At 38.4% G+C, this 12623-nt stretch overlaps 1 protein-coding gene across 1 annotated transcript in view; it reads right to left on the bottom strand.

The window, feature by feature from the left end:
- Positions 1-1924: 1924 nt before the first annotated feature.
- The window catches only part of prtga (protogenin homolog a (Gallus gallus)), a 59967-nt gene continuing 49268 nt past the window's right edge, over positions 1925-12623 (bottom strand). Inside the window, exons 15-18 of the mRNA XM_061881725.1 lie at positions 9395-9574; positions 9193-9316; positions 8972-9113; positions 1925-5779 (exon numbers count right to left, since the gene is read on the bottom strand). Of these exons, the coding sequence (XP_061737709.1) occupies positions 5276-5779; positions 8972-9113; positions 9193-9316; positions 9395-9574 (950 nt within the window). The 3' untranslated portion in view covers positions 1925-5275. The remainder of the gene's footprint in view (positions 5780-8971; positions 9114-9192; positions 9317-9394; positions 9575-12623) is intronic.

Raw genomic sequence — 12623 nt, forward strand, 5'->3', positions numbered from 1 at the left:
TGTGATCCGCTTCCGGGATCACATCCTTAGTATGATTTTTGAGTCCTTTACAAGTACAACCCATTTATCATTTATTTATTTATTTTTGATTGTTTTGGACTCTTCCGGTGCCGAGTTTGTGTGTGCACTTCCTTGTTTGTTGTTTTCACCATGGTTACCTGATTTGTTCACCTGTTACTTGTTTCCTTACGCACACCTGTTGGTAATTGTTACTTTAATATTTAAGTCTGTTTTCAACCTCAGTTTTTCCTGGAAGGTTTGTTTTGTGGTAAGCAAAAGGTAGGTGCATGTCTTTGGAAGTGGGAGGAAGCCGGAGTACCCGAAGGGAACCCCGCAGTCACGGGGAGGACATGCAAACTCCACACAGAAAGATCCCGAACCTGGGATTGAACCCAGGACTACTCAGGACCTTAGTATTGTGAGGCAGACGCACTAACCCCTCTTCCACCGTGCTACCCTGCAAACAACTAGTACCAACAAATATCCATAGAAGTGGAACATATTTTTTTTATGCGCATTTGCGAGTGAAATGCTCGGACTGTAAAGCTCTGCCCATTCCACTCTCCTTCAAACATGGCACGATGCTCAATGCCAGCTCCCCAGAATTTCTGTCCACCCTTTTATAATTTCCTGTTTTAAATAATTTATCTATTTATTTCATGATTTAATTAAATATTGATTACATTTTTTAAATAAGTATTTAACTTTTGTTGTAAACCAAATTGTAATGATTGACCCTTTTAAGTAATTATTTAAAGATTTAGTTATTTAATTTTGTCCCATTTGACCCGCCATACACTGCATCCTTTTATTTTTATTTTTGCGGCTCTCATTAGGATACTCCCGGTATATGATGGGGGGTACATTCTTTACAACAGTGGTTTCCCTTCATTTTTCCACTGAGTACCACCTCAGAAAACCTTTGACTCTCCATGCATCACTATAATGACCAACATTAAAATACAGTAGCGTAGCAGGCCTAAATATTAATTGAAAATAAGGCAGAGGTTTTATTTAACAAGTACATTTAATATTTTTGGCCACAAACATTACACAAAGTTTGAACAGTAACACTGTTTGAATATAGGGGTACATGTACCCTGAGAATCACTGCTCTAAAACAAATAAAATGAACAATGACATATTTTTAACACTTTGGTAGAAAATAAAAAATTGTTACCTGAATAATATACGAACACATGTTAAAGCACATATTTATTTCATATTCAACTTCAGAAGCATACAGTGTGTTTTATATAATTGTTATATGATATATATCTATCTTATTCTTTTGTTTAATGCATCATGATGGCCGAATTGCAAGTTAAAGTTAAAGTCCCAACGATTGTCACACACACAATGGGTGTGGTGAAATGTCTCCCCTGCATTTGACCCTTCCCCATGTTCACCCCCCGGGAGGTGAGGGGAGCAGTGAGCAGCAGCGTGCACAACACTCACAAAACTTTGGGTGATTTAACCCCCAATCCCAACCCTTGATGCTGAGTGCTAAGCAGGGAGGCAATGGGTCCCATTTCAATAGTCTTTGGTATGACTCGGCTGCAGTTGAACGCAATATTTGCAATTACCAAAGCTCAGTTTTAATCAACATTGTCAGAGTGAGAAAGGTAGTCGTTTAACAATATTTGTATTCATTTACAATATGATGTATTATTGTGCTTGAAGTTTCCATTTGTACAACCATCCATTCATTTTCTACCACTTACAGAATACGGTTCGGGGAACTGGAGCTTATTTGAACTATATTTGGGTAAAAGTCAATCCCAGTGCACTTACAAATAGGTAACCACCCATATTCACACTGTCACTGCTTTATGCTACTATTTACCAATTTAATATGCTGAAAAAAGAGCTAATTTGGACAATGAACAAAACACATCATTACACAAAAGCACGACACTGAACAAACGTTTTGTAATATTTTTATTATTAATCAAACTGAAAATCAGACTTTTCATAAGTAACCACAGTGTAAAACCGCCCAAAAAAACATTTAAAGCAAAAAATAATTCTTAATGGCAAAAACGAACAGACAAAACATAAAGCATGAACAAACAAAAGCATCTTAATTACAAGCGATACATTCAATTTTCAAGACTTTCTCTTTAGAGTAGAAGCAGCTCGGGGTTCACCTGAGTTTAATAAGAAAAAGAAAATAATAACCCACGGCGCTCGACACTTGATTTCGTCATTCATCACACAACATTACTGCCAAAAGGGACACCACAAGTAAGTCAGTCCACTGGTAGACTCAAAGTTCAAATCCCTTTGAATTTAAATGATCGGACAGGACGACATGAGAAGAGACCAGGACGACATCCGAGGATGTTCTCTTATGTGAACAAGTGACATTTTGACCAGACTCACAAACATCACTCAACAAAATACACTTTAGCTGCACAATTTAAGGAAAGCTGAAAATGTCTGGAGGTAGAACAAAGTTATATCAGGTTGAGATTACATTAAAATACTTTTAAGTTTAGTGCAGCAGGTCATGCTTCAAATTCCACTGATGAAAAGCAGCAAAAACAGATTATAGTAGACATGATCGTAACATGAGGGGACTGAAAATGACAACAATGTACACATAAACAGGATGTATTTCTACTGATCTCTTCCTGCCAATATGCAGCGGTGACCTTTTAAAAATCATCTTTGGTTTATTCTGTTTGCCCCTGAAAACAAAATAACTGATTGTGTCACTTTCCACTCAAAATCCCCCCCTTGATTGAATCCTCTTCTTCAGAGTCCTCTGATTATAAACAGCAATGGAAGAACATTTGTAGACCCACTCACCTCATCACTGCAGTCATTCCTCAGTAAAACTGCCAACATCTCCATTTGGACAAAATTATATATGATTTCCATTGCTTAGGGATGAGCATTTAACTATGTTGCTTGATTAAAATGAATGGAACCATTCATTTTAGAATGGGATAATCTCACTACGTTCTGACATAATTTTTTTTTTACTGCGATTAATCTCAATCAAAATGCAAAAGTGTTGTGAAAAATGTATTCTCTTGACAGCACTAATGAAACGTGTCAGGTTTCCTGGGCTTGTTTAAGTGTGTGCGGATTTTAAAGATAATGTACAGGATGAACATATGTCTCTACATTCATAAAAAAAAGGCGTATAGAGCCCCAAAGTCAGCTGTAGTTGCTTCTTTTGACTTGCAATTGAATAAGAAGCACATGACAACCGGTGAATATGTTATGTGGAATGAGAAAAAAAAATTACACAAACTACCATAGAAAATATTCGTATTTGTGTGGACATATCCTAAATTAAAATATGGTGCAAAATGTAATTGATTTGAGGAATTCAATTAAGACAGAGCCCAATTAAATACTCAGGAAGATTTTTTGATTAGAGCGTAAACCAGTCATTTATAATATTGAACTTTTTCATGTTTTTATTTAGTTTTACAAGATACTGCCTTAGGACTTTTTATTTGCTGCAAGCAACATCATGAAGAAATACATTCTAGAAATACTTCACTTTAAGGTGCCTGTAATCAACAATGAATTTCACAAAATCAACAAAATTTCTAACAATCGATGAATGCCCATCCCTTTCAAAGAAAACCTATTTAAATGAAATATGAGTGGGTGCCCAATTGCAAGTACATGGCCGCCGTGCTGCAACACAAATAGCCTTTCACCTACAATATACAAACATCTACATCTGATTGCAGCAGTTTTGGAAAAGCTCTGCATGAGGATCATTTGTTTTGTCTGCATAATAAGACTTGATTAGTTGTTGCCCCTCCATCATGGGTCAGGTTGCCTGTGAATGCTGCAGGCACCTCCCTGGAGAACTTTTGTTCGCAACATTATCATACTTCAAGGCCACTAATGTGCAAGGCTTTGTTGTGAGGAGCATCACCTCAGCTGATCATCTTTGGTCTAATAATGTGTGTGATTATTCCACATTTCTCCCTGTCAGCTGAGTGATTATAATTAAAATAAAGTCAGGTAAGCAAACAAGGTCTTTGGGTAAATAGCCCCAGTCACCGCTGCACATTGGCCTGCTAATACAAAAACTACTTGGCAGACAAGTGCTAATTTGATCTACTCTGGAAGAAACAACAACAAAAAGATACCTGGAACTAGATTCCACTACATTGTGTACTCAATAGTACAAAGCTTCTAAGAAAAATATTGATTTTCAGGACATTATGTTAAATCTTCACTTTCATCCTTAATTATTATAGGTATTTTCAAACATTAGTTCAATACAATCATACTTCATGCAGTGTATTGTCTACCTGAGAAAGACGAGGCTCTCAGAGAGACGCAACCACATTAAGGCCAATTTTTAAGCTTTTCTGAACCTATGTAACACTGCATGCATGTGTGGAGGTAGAGGTAGAAGGTAAACAATACAAAAAAAGGCAAAAGGGGGAGGTCTGAGCTACTGGCACAGAAATACATTCATAGCAAATCTATTCGGCAATTACACACATAGCTTAGTACTTAGAAGATACCCTGTCAGTTGACCATGTAACACTACATGACGTTTTCAAATGTACTAAACCTTGTTCCCTGAGGTTAGGAGAGCCAACAAAGACAATCAAATCATTCGGAGGTAGTATAAAAACAGGAAGAGCCAGGACAGCTGCCCACCGACAACACTCAAACAAACATTTTTTGCGTCACATGCCATTACTCAATAATGGAATAGAAAACTCTAATTAATACTGGCTCATGATCCCCAGCGACCTCTGAGGAGACAAATGTGTGTTTTCCATCCAGCACCACGAGTAGGGAATGGAAGCAGCAGCGCCCTTCAATTCCAGTAAAATAAGGGACGAAATGGTATGACATTCAGGAAGTATCACCGTTATGTAACGCCACATAACGCGGTAGTTCTTAAATATGGTTTGACTCGCGGGGCAAACCGAGGTAGATAATCATTGAGAAAGGGTTCCACTTTCCTTTCCACTCCAGTGATAAACTCTCTTAAATAAGGTCTTTTTTTAAACATTCATGGTAGGTGAGGGTTTTTTTTCTTTTCAAAAGACAAATAAAAAGGAGTGAAAAGAAAAAGCCCGACAACTGGTTTTAGGTAAACGTTGAGCAGGCTTCAAACAAAAGAGAATAAAGGCTTTAAAGTAAAAAAAAAAAAACATTCACACTCCAGTCACACGTGCTACACTTGCTACTCACAAGGATTTAAAAAAAAAAAGCCTTTAGTGGAAGTTTGGGATCAAGTTTGTTGCAAGTGTACTACCACTCCCACGCACACACACACTCACACAACCTCACACACTGAGAGCAAAAGCTGAATTCTCTGAGTTTCCTGATGACACCTGAGGTTCTCCACCAACCTCAAATCACTCTCTTGCACCATCTGACCCGCATATTCTTCTTCATCTTCACCTCCACCACTGTCCTCCGCTGACACAGACGGCTGCCGGCTGCTCGGACCAGACGACAGGTTGGTCATCTCCGTCTCGTCATGCGAAAAGCGGCCAGAGTCGCCGGTGGCGTTGCTGCCCTCGCTGCTGGAAGAAGCCTCAGAGTCTCCGGGACATCCAAGCAAAGCCTGCTGGGAGGCGGGCTGACCTGCAGCGACAGTGAGCTCCTTTTCGTAGGTCAAGACGGTGGAGCCTGGCTTGTAGGAGGCGGTGCTGCATCCCAGCTTGTGTACATCTTTTACACCCTTGTTGCCGTTGCTTGTGAAGAACCATTTGTTTTTCTTCTCGGTATTAGGTTGAAGTGGGCCCAGAGAATTGATGATGAGATTGGTTCCACCCTGTAAGAGCCATCCAGTATTAAAAAAAGCCATGACTTATTGTAAGCATTAAGAGACATACCTGCCAACACTTGCATTTCAAAATATAGAACATTTCCAGGGAAAAATACGGGATTCTCATTTTCATCACAAATCACTGTTAAATCAATAAAAAAATAAAATAGAATGGGGCCTCGATCTCAAGTCACTTGTGTCACTAACCATTGCACCATCCACTCAGTCACACTCATTAATTTCTAGTGAGGAACTCTGAAAAATTGCGCAAATGAAAATAAAAACAATTTTGGGTTCCTTCATGGCGTTTATATTTAGACGTTTTTCAAGCTGGCTCATGTCGTATCTTCCTCGATGTTAGAGAAAGTATGAGGAAGTGTGAGGTAAAGACAATAACTTCTCACATAAAAAGATATTGACAGAAAGTTAGGATTTTTGGCATAAATGTGCTCCTATCTCTCTCGTGTTGTTGATTTTTGTCTGAGTCAGCGATCTGTTGTTGCAAGTGAGTGTTTTCCCGAGTCATGCCCGATCGCTGGAGCAGCGGAAGTACTGGTGAGGATTATTCTTCATGGAGAGGAAAATATGGGAAAAAAACGGAACATGGGAGGCGCCGGGGAAAAAGGACATACAACGGGATGTATGTTAAGGAGGAATTGCACTTTTTTGGAAATTTTGCCTATCATTTACAATCCCTATGTAAGAAGAGAACACATTTTATTTTTATTTTTATGCGTTTTAATTCATAAAATACGGCATGACTAGCAATGCAGATAGTGGAAGTACATTATTCTGTCCATAAAGCCCTCTAAAAACATCTAAAAACAGTATTACATTGACCTGAATATTAACTAAGTATCAGCAATATTGTTATTATAAGTGGTAACACAGACAAAATTATTTTTAGTGGCGCCTTGATCACAGAGAGCTAACTAGCTTGTGCTGTTCTACTGACATACTGAGCCGGTGAGCTTCTGCTACACCACTGAGTTGGTGAAAGTTAATTCTAGTTTAAAATCATGTATCTCACTTGTATAGTAGAAAACTGTGGCCACAAACCAAGAAGTTGGTAAACTTTGACAATCAACTTAGAACTGAGATGGCGAGAAAGAAATGAAAAAAAATGTTCGTTTGCAGTCATCTTTCTTTTTTACCTCCAAGTGGATTAAAAATCATTCTTTATCTAAACTGAAAGATATGAACATCCTATTATATGAACATCCTATTAGTCGGCATCTCAGTGAGAGGAGACATTATACAGTAAGTGATTGTTTTATTGTGTTCGTAGTTTGTATTTCTTGTTTATCACTTAGCAATGCTGCGACATGATGTTTAGTGTTTCGCTAAAGCTGGATCTGATTAGCACACAGGTTCTACAAATTGTAAATATTCCTTATATTCAGGCTCAAATCTATAAGGCTATGGATTATCATTTGTCCCAAAGTAGTCTTTGATGGCTTTCATGAAGTCTGCATGATTACTATTTGTTATATATATATGTGTATATATATATATATATATATATATATATATATATATATATATGCCACCATATGCTTAAAATTACCAAAATATGCAAATATTACATGGTGTTATGAATGTACCTGTTACTACATTACATATATAATTACAACATGTACTGTGTATAAAACGATGCTGGAGGCTTTTGGATGTTTTTTTTAGAGCGCTTTATAGGCGGAGTAGAGCGACTTATATTAGCACTATTATTAGCTGACTTTTGCTAATGTTTATTTATGAGTTAGAATGCTTAAAAAAGAAAAATATATGAGATCTTGTCTTACATAAGTATTGGCAAAATTTAAAAAAAAGTGCAGTTCTTCGTGCTCTACATGGACAAGCCAGTTGTCCTCACGTTTGCGGCGGCTTCACTATATATATTTTTTCGAATACCCGCAGTCTCCAATTGTGGCCAAAATTAACTGTTAAATTAAGTCTTATATGTATTACAGTGGAGTGCTTGTCTTTTTTATTTATGTTATTATCATGTTATGGCAATCGATAATAGATAGTCACCAATCCTTTTCCGAGTTAAGGGTAATAAGTGCTAACAACACGGTGGCTGATGTTGGTGCTATCTTCGCCGTTGACCAGGTTAATCTTCGACTCGTGCCTATCCATCCATCCATTTTCTACCGCTTATTCCCTTTCGGGGTCACGGGGGGCGCTGGCGCCTATCTCAGCTACAATCGGGTGGAAGGCGGGGTACACCCTGGACAAGTCGCCACCTCATCACAGGGCCAACACCGATAGACAGACAACATTCACACTCACATTCACACACTAGGGCCAATTTAGTGTTGCCAATCAACCTATCCCCAGGTGCATGTCTTTGGAAGTGGGAGGAAGCCGGAGTACCCGGAGGGAACCCACGCGACTCGTGCCTAATCAGTAACAAATTTCCACATTCGTGAGCCTTAGACGTGAGCGATATGGAATCACACCAGCAGGGGAAAACATGGTGGGCACACAATCCAGGTTGACCAATTTTTTACAGAACACCTGTGGTTCCAGCACATCGAAGCCCAGTTCTAACCTAGAGGAATTACCCAGAATGTCACAAAGGATTTCAACTTAGTGGTTGGGCAATCTTAAGGCTACTATATTTGGTAAAACATGTGTGAAAGTTATTTCATGTTTAGAGGGCTCTAATAGTGTAAAACAATGCATTTAGATGATTGTAAACAGTTTTTTATTCTACGACTATGAAAATATTTTATATATGAATGACAATTGTTTACCACGGTCAGGTCTGAACCCATTTAGCCGCAATGAAGGAGGGAATAATGTATATAACTACAATGTTATGTTCACCAAGACTAAACTGTTCACAAAATAGTTGTTTTTGTGGATAGTGATCGTGATAGTGAAGCAAATTGTGAAAATAAACTTATGTATTCTTTGCCCGTGATTCCTCTCTACAGAATTCATCCATCTATCCATTTTATACCGCTTGTCCCTTTCGGAGTCGCGGGGGGTGCCGGAGCCTATCTTAGCTGCATTCGGGCGGAAGGCACGGTACACCCTGGACAAGTCGCCCACTCATTGTAGGGCCAACACAGATAGACAGACAACATTCACATTCACACACTAGGGCCAATTTATCTGTTGAGCATTTGTTGCTACTATGTCAAAAGGACTGCAGTGATAAAAAAAAAAAGTTCAGTGTTAATTAAGCACCTTGGTATCAATGAAATGGTTCTGCCTCATTGTGGAGACATTTATATTTGCGCCCTCAGCTGGGCCCTGTGAGTCCATTTGTCCAGCAGCAGAGTTTGGCAGGCCCCTTCCATCACTGTTCACTTTAGCAGCTGATGATTTCCTGCAGCAATGCCAAAATGTACCATCACTTAACAAACATAAACACAAACTTAGGGCAGGGGGGCAAACAAAAAGTATACCTGTGTTTGCGTCTGCACACAATAATGAAAGCACAGATGATGATGCACATGAGAGCAATGGAGACTCCCACCGTGATGCCTGTCATGGAAGTTTGGTCCAGGTGATAGAAGCCACTGGAAAAGCCTGTGAAGAATAAAACATTAAAATAATTGATGTGATTTTTAAAAAGATTACGTGAAAACAATTGTAGAGATTAGAGACCTGTGGAGTGTGTGGGGTCATGTGAGAGTCCATGATTGTGACCAGAGGAATGATCTGCTCGCACTGTCAGCTCCACCATGTGAGAGAAAGGACCGTCACCCATTTTGTTGGAAGCAGACACTTTCACTAGGTAGAACTGGCCAAGTTTCAGGTTCTCCAGCAGCGCCATGGTGATGCTCCCTTTAACAGTAAACCACCACATTGTTGTCACTACAAAAACTTTACCAGATTTTTTGGAATCTATTCAGATACCTGGACTGGATCATCAATTTTCAGTATCAACACAGAATGCCTTTACAAAGAAAATGCAATTATTTAAATCTATATAGGACAAGGAATAACATATTTTAACTTAACCATATCAGGAGGTAGTAAAAACACATAATTTTCCCCAGAATAATTATTAAAAATTTTAATTATCTCTTACAATTTTTTCACTACTTTCATGTTTGCATGTATGTTTGCTTTCATACAGCAGTACAATATTCTTCAATACAGATCTGAACAGTCTTTAAAGCTTTATTGCTTAAAACCGCATTAATTGCTTTATCACTTTAAAATGCATTATAAAATGTATAAATTAGGGGTGGGCAAATTAATGCGTTAATTACGAGTTAACTCATCAATCTATTAACGCCGACAATTATTTTATCGCACATTTGCGTATGTTGTTTACATGCTTTTATTTTGTTAACGCCTTTTCTTGACGAGATGGCGTCGCCCGGGCGAGGGGCTCTTGGTAAAGATGGAACATTTGGCAAAAATACCAGACAATTCTGCAAATTTCATGGCTGGCTTACAGCGTGGTCACTCCGGGATCACTTACGACCACCAGACAATTCAGAATGTGGATAGATCGGGCCGTTTTGGACTGAATGACGCGTGTTTGCTAGACCGGCTAGCTAGCATGGGAATACTTTGCCGGCTACATCCAGTGGCCTGTGAAGCAGCGGAGTATATGTGTTGTCTGTCTATTTATCAATAATGCAGACGAGGAGTGTTGGCTGAGTTCATAACGTTTGCTTTCAGAGCGTGCATATCACAACATACAAGATGCTGTCATGGCGACACAACCTATACCGGGCTACCGCGTCACTCCTGTTGCATGCTGGGTAGGGTAGTTCTTTTTTTCCCTGGCTCATAACATCTCAATATACTACCATGTATATGATGCGTTCAGTTTATCAAAGCACCAAGCAAACAATCGGAAAATTCCCATCATATCAATTCCTAGATATGGTCATAATTATTTTAAGTGCACTACGCAGAATAAACACAACGTTATTAATATTGTTACTACGGATAATTTGATCAAAAATTCCCTAAAACAGCCCACCACCTATAACATAGGTTTTTTAAACATAAGATCCCTGATAAAAAAAAAATGTTTCTGCTGTTAATTTAGAAATTGCCTGTTCAGATGTTATGATTGTGGCTCAGAGATTTGTATGTAGATTATATTTATTTTCCATAACAAACAGGATAACTTAAATACCCTGGCAGTGGCAATAAGCTTAATTGTTTGTATTTACATTTTTTGAGTTGATTTTCATAAAATATGCTATTTAACTGCTACTGTTTAACAAGGACTGATTTAAACTGTGTTTGCACAACAAATGTTTTGGCGCTTTTGTTCATGTGGGAGAATATACCAATAAAGGTGCAATACACACTACTTTTGAATTCATTATTGGGCTTTGCGTATACAATGCAGTTAATCGCGATTAATCGGAGAAATAGTGCGATTAACTTCGATTAAAATTTTTAATCGTTGCCCAGCCCTAGTATAAATATAAAAAAAAGTTTCCTAAATGTAATAAGGGACTGCAAATAGTTTGATTTGACATAATAAAATGCAAACATATTACAATAATGTCTGATAAATTATATATGATTTTATTTAAAACGATAAAAATAGTTTTTCAGGTGTCTTGATGTTGACCGACTGTCAAGCGAATGTTTTGCCAAAATGCTGCCACTTTGTGGTAGCACATTGGACTGACAGAGACAGTACAACATGGATTCAGCAATAGTAGAGAGTACAAATTAGTCTGGGATTAACACGACGAGTTGAGTTTATACCAAAAAGTTCTATTGTGGTTTCATCTGACCACATGACATTCTCTCAATCCTCTGCTGTATCATCCATGTATCCATTTTGGTATAAACTCAACTTGTCGTGTATGGAGGAAAAAGAATACTGAGTTGCATCCCAAGAACACCATGACTACTGTGAAGCATGAGGGGGGAACATCATGCTTTGGGGCTGTTTTTCTGCTAAGGGGACAGGACGATTGATCCGTGTTAAGGAAAGAATGAATGGGGCCATGTATCGTGAGATTTTGAGCCAAAACCTCCTTCCATCAGTGAGAGCTTTGAATGGTTGACCAAATACTTATTTTCCACCATAATTTACAAATAAATTCTTTAAAATTTCTACAATGTTAATTCCTAAATTTTTTTTCACATTCTGTCTCTCACAGTTGAAGTGTACCTATGATGAAAATTACAGACCTCTGTTATCATTTTAAGTGGGAGAACTTGCACAATCGGTGGCTGACCAAATACTTTTTTGCCCCACTGTATATATATATATATACATATATACATATACATATACATATATATCCATCCATTTTCTACCGCTTATTCCCTTTTTTGGGGGTCGCGGGGGGCGCTGGCGCCTATCTCAGCTACAATCGGGCGGAAGGCGGGGTACACCCTGGACAAGTCACCACCTCATCGCAGGGCCAACACAGATAGACAGACAACATTCACACTCACATTCAAACACTAGGGCCAATTTAGTGTTGCCAATCAACCTATCCCCAGGTGCATGTCTTTGGAAGTGGGAGGAAGCCGGAGTACCCGGAGGGAACACATATATATAGCATATGACTTGAAATTGAAATGATTAGAAAACCGAGATTGATAATGTTTTTTTGATAACCTCACGGACTGACTGGCGCCAGCTTCCGAGTTTAAATGGTAACATGAAAACAAGAGACGTCTTTCCCCAGTAAGAAATAACATACCCCAATCTAAACTTACATAAACACATTGCTGTCAATTGTGCACATTGAACCTACAAGCTGTGCTGTCTTAGAACAGAATGATTGTTCTGTACTCAGATGAAAAGAAATTAGTTTTTTTTACAGTGTGTTCAGGGACCGCTGAACAGAGTGGGACAAAATGTCTGACAGAAATAATAAATAATAATAATACATTT

The sequence above is a fragment of the Nerophis ophidion genome, linkage group LG02 (genome assembly GCF_033978795.1).
Source record: "Nerophis ophidion isolate RoL-2023_Sa linkage group LG02, RoL_Noph_v1.0, whole genome shotgun sequence".
In the NCBI taxonomy this organism is placed as follows: Eukaryota; Metazoa; Chordata; class Actinopteri; order Syngnathiformes; family Syngnathidae; genus Nerophis; species Nerophis ophidion.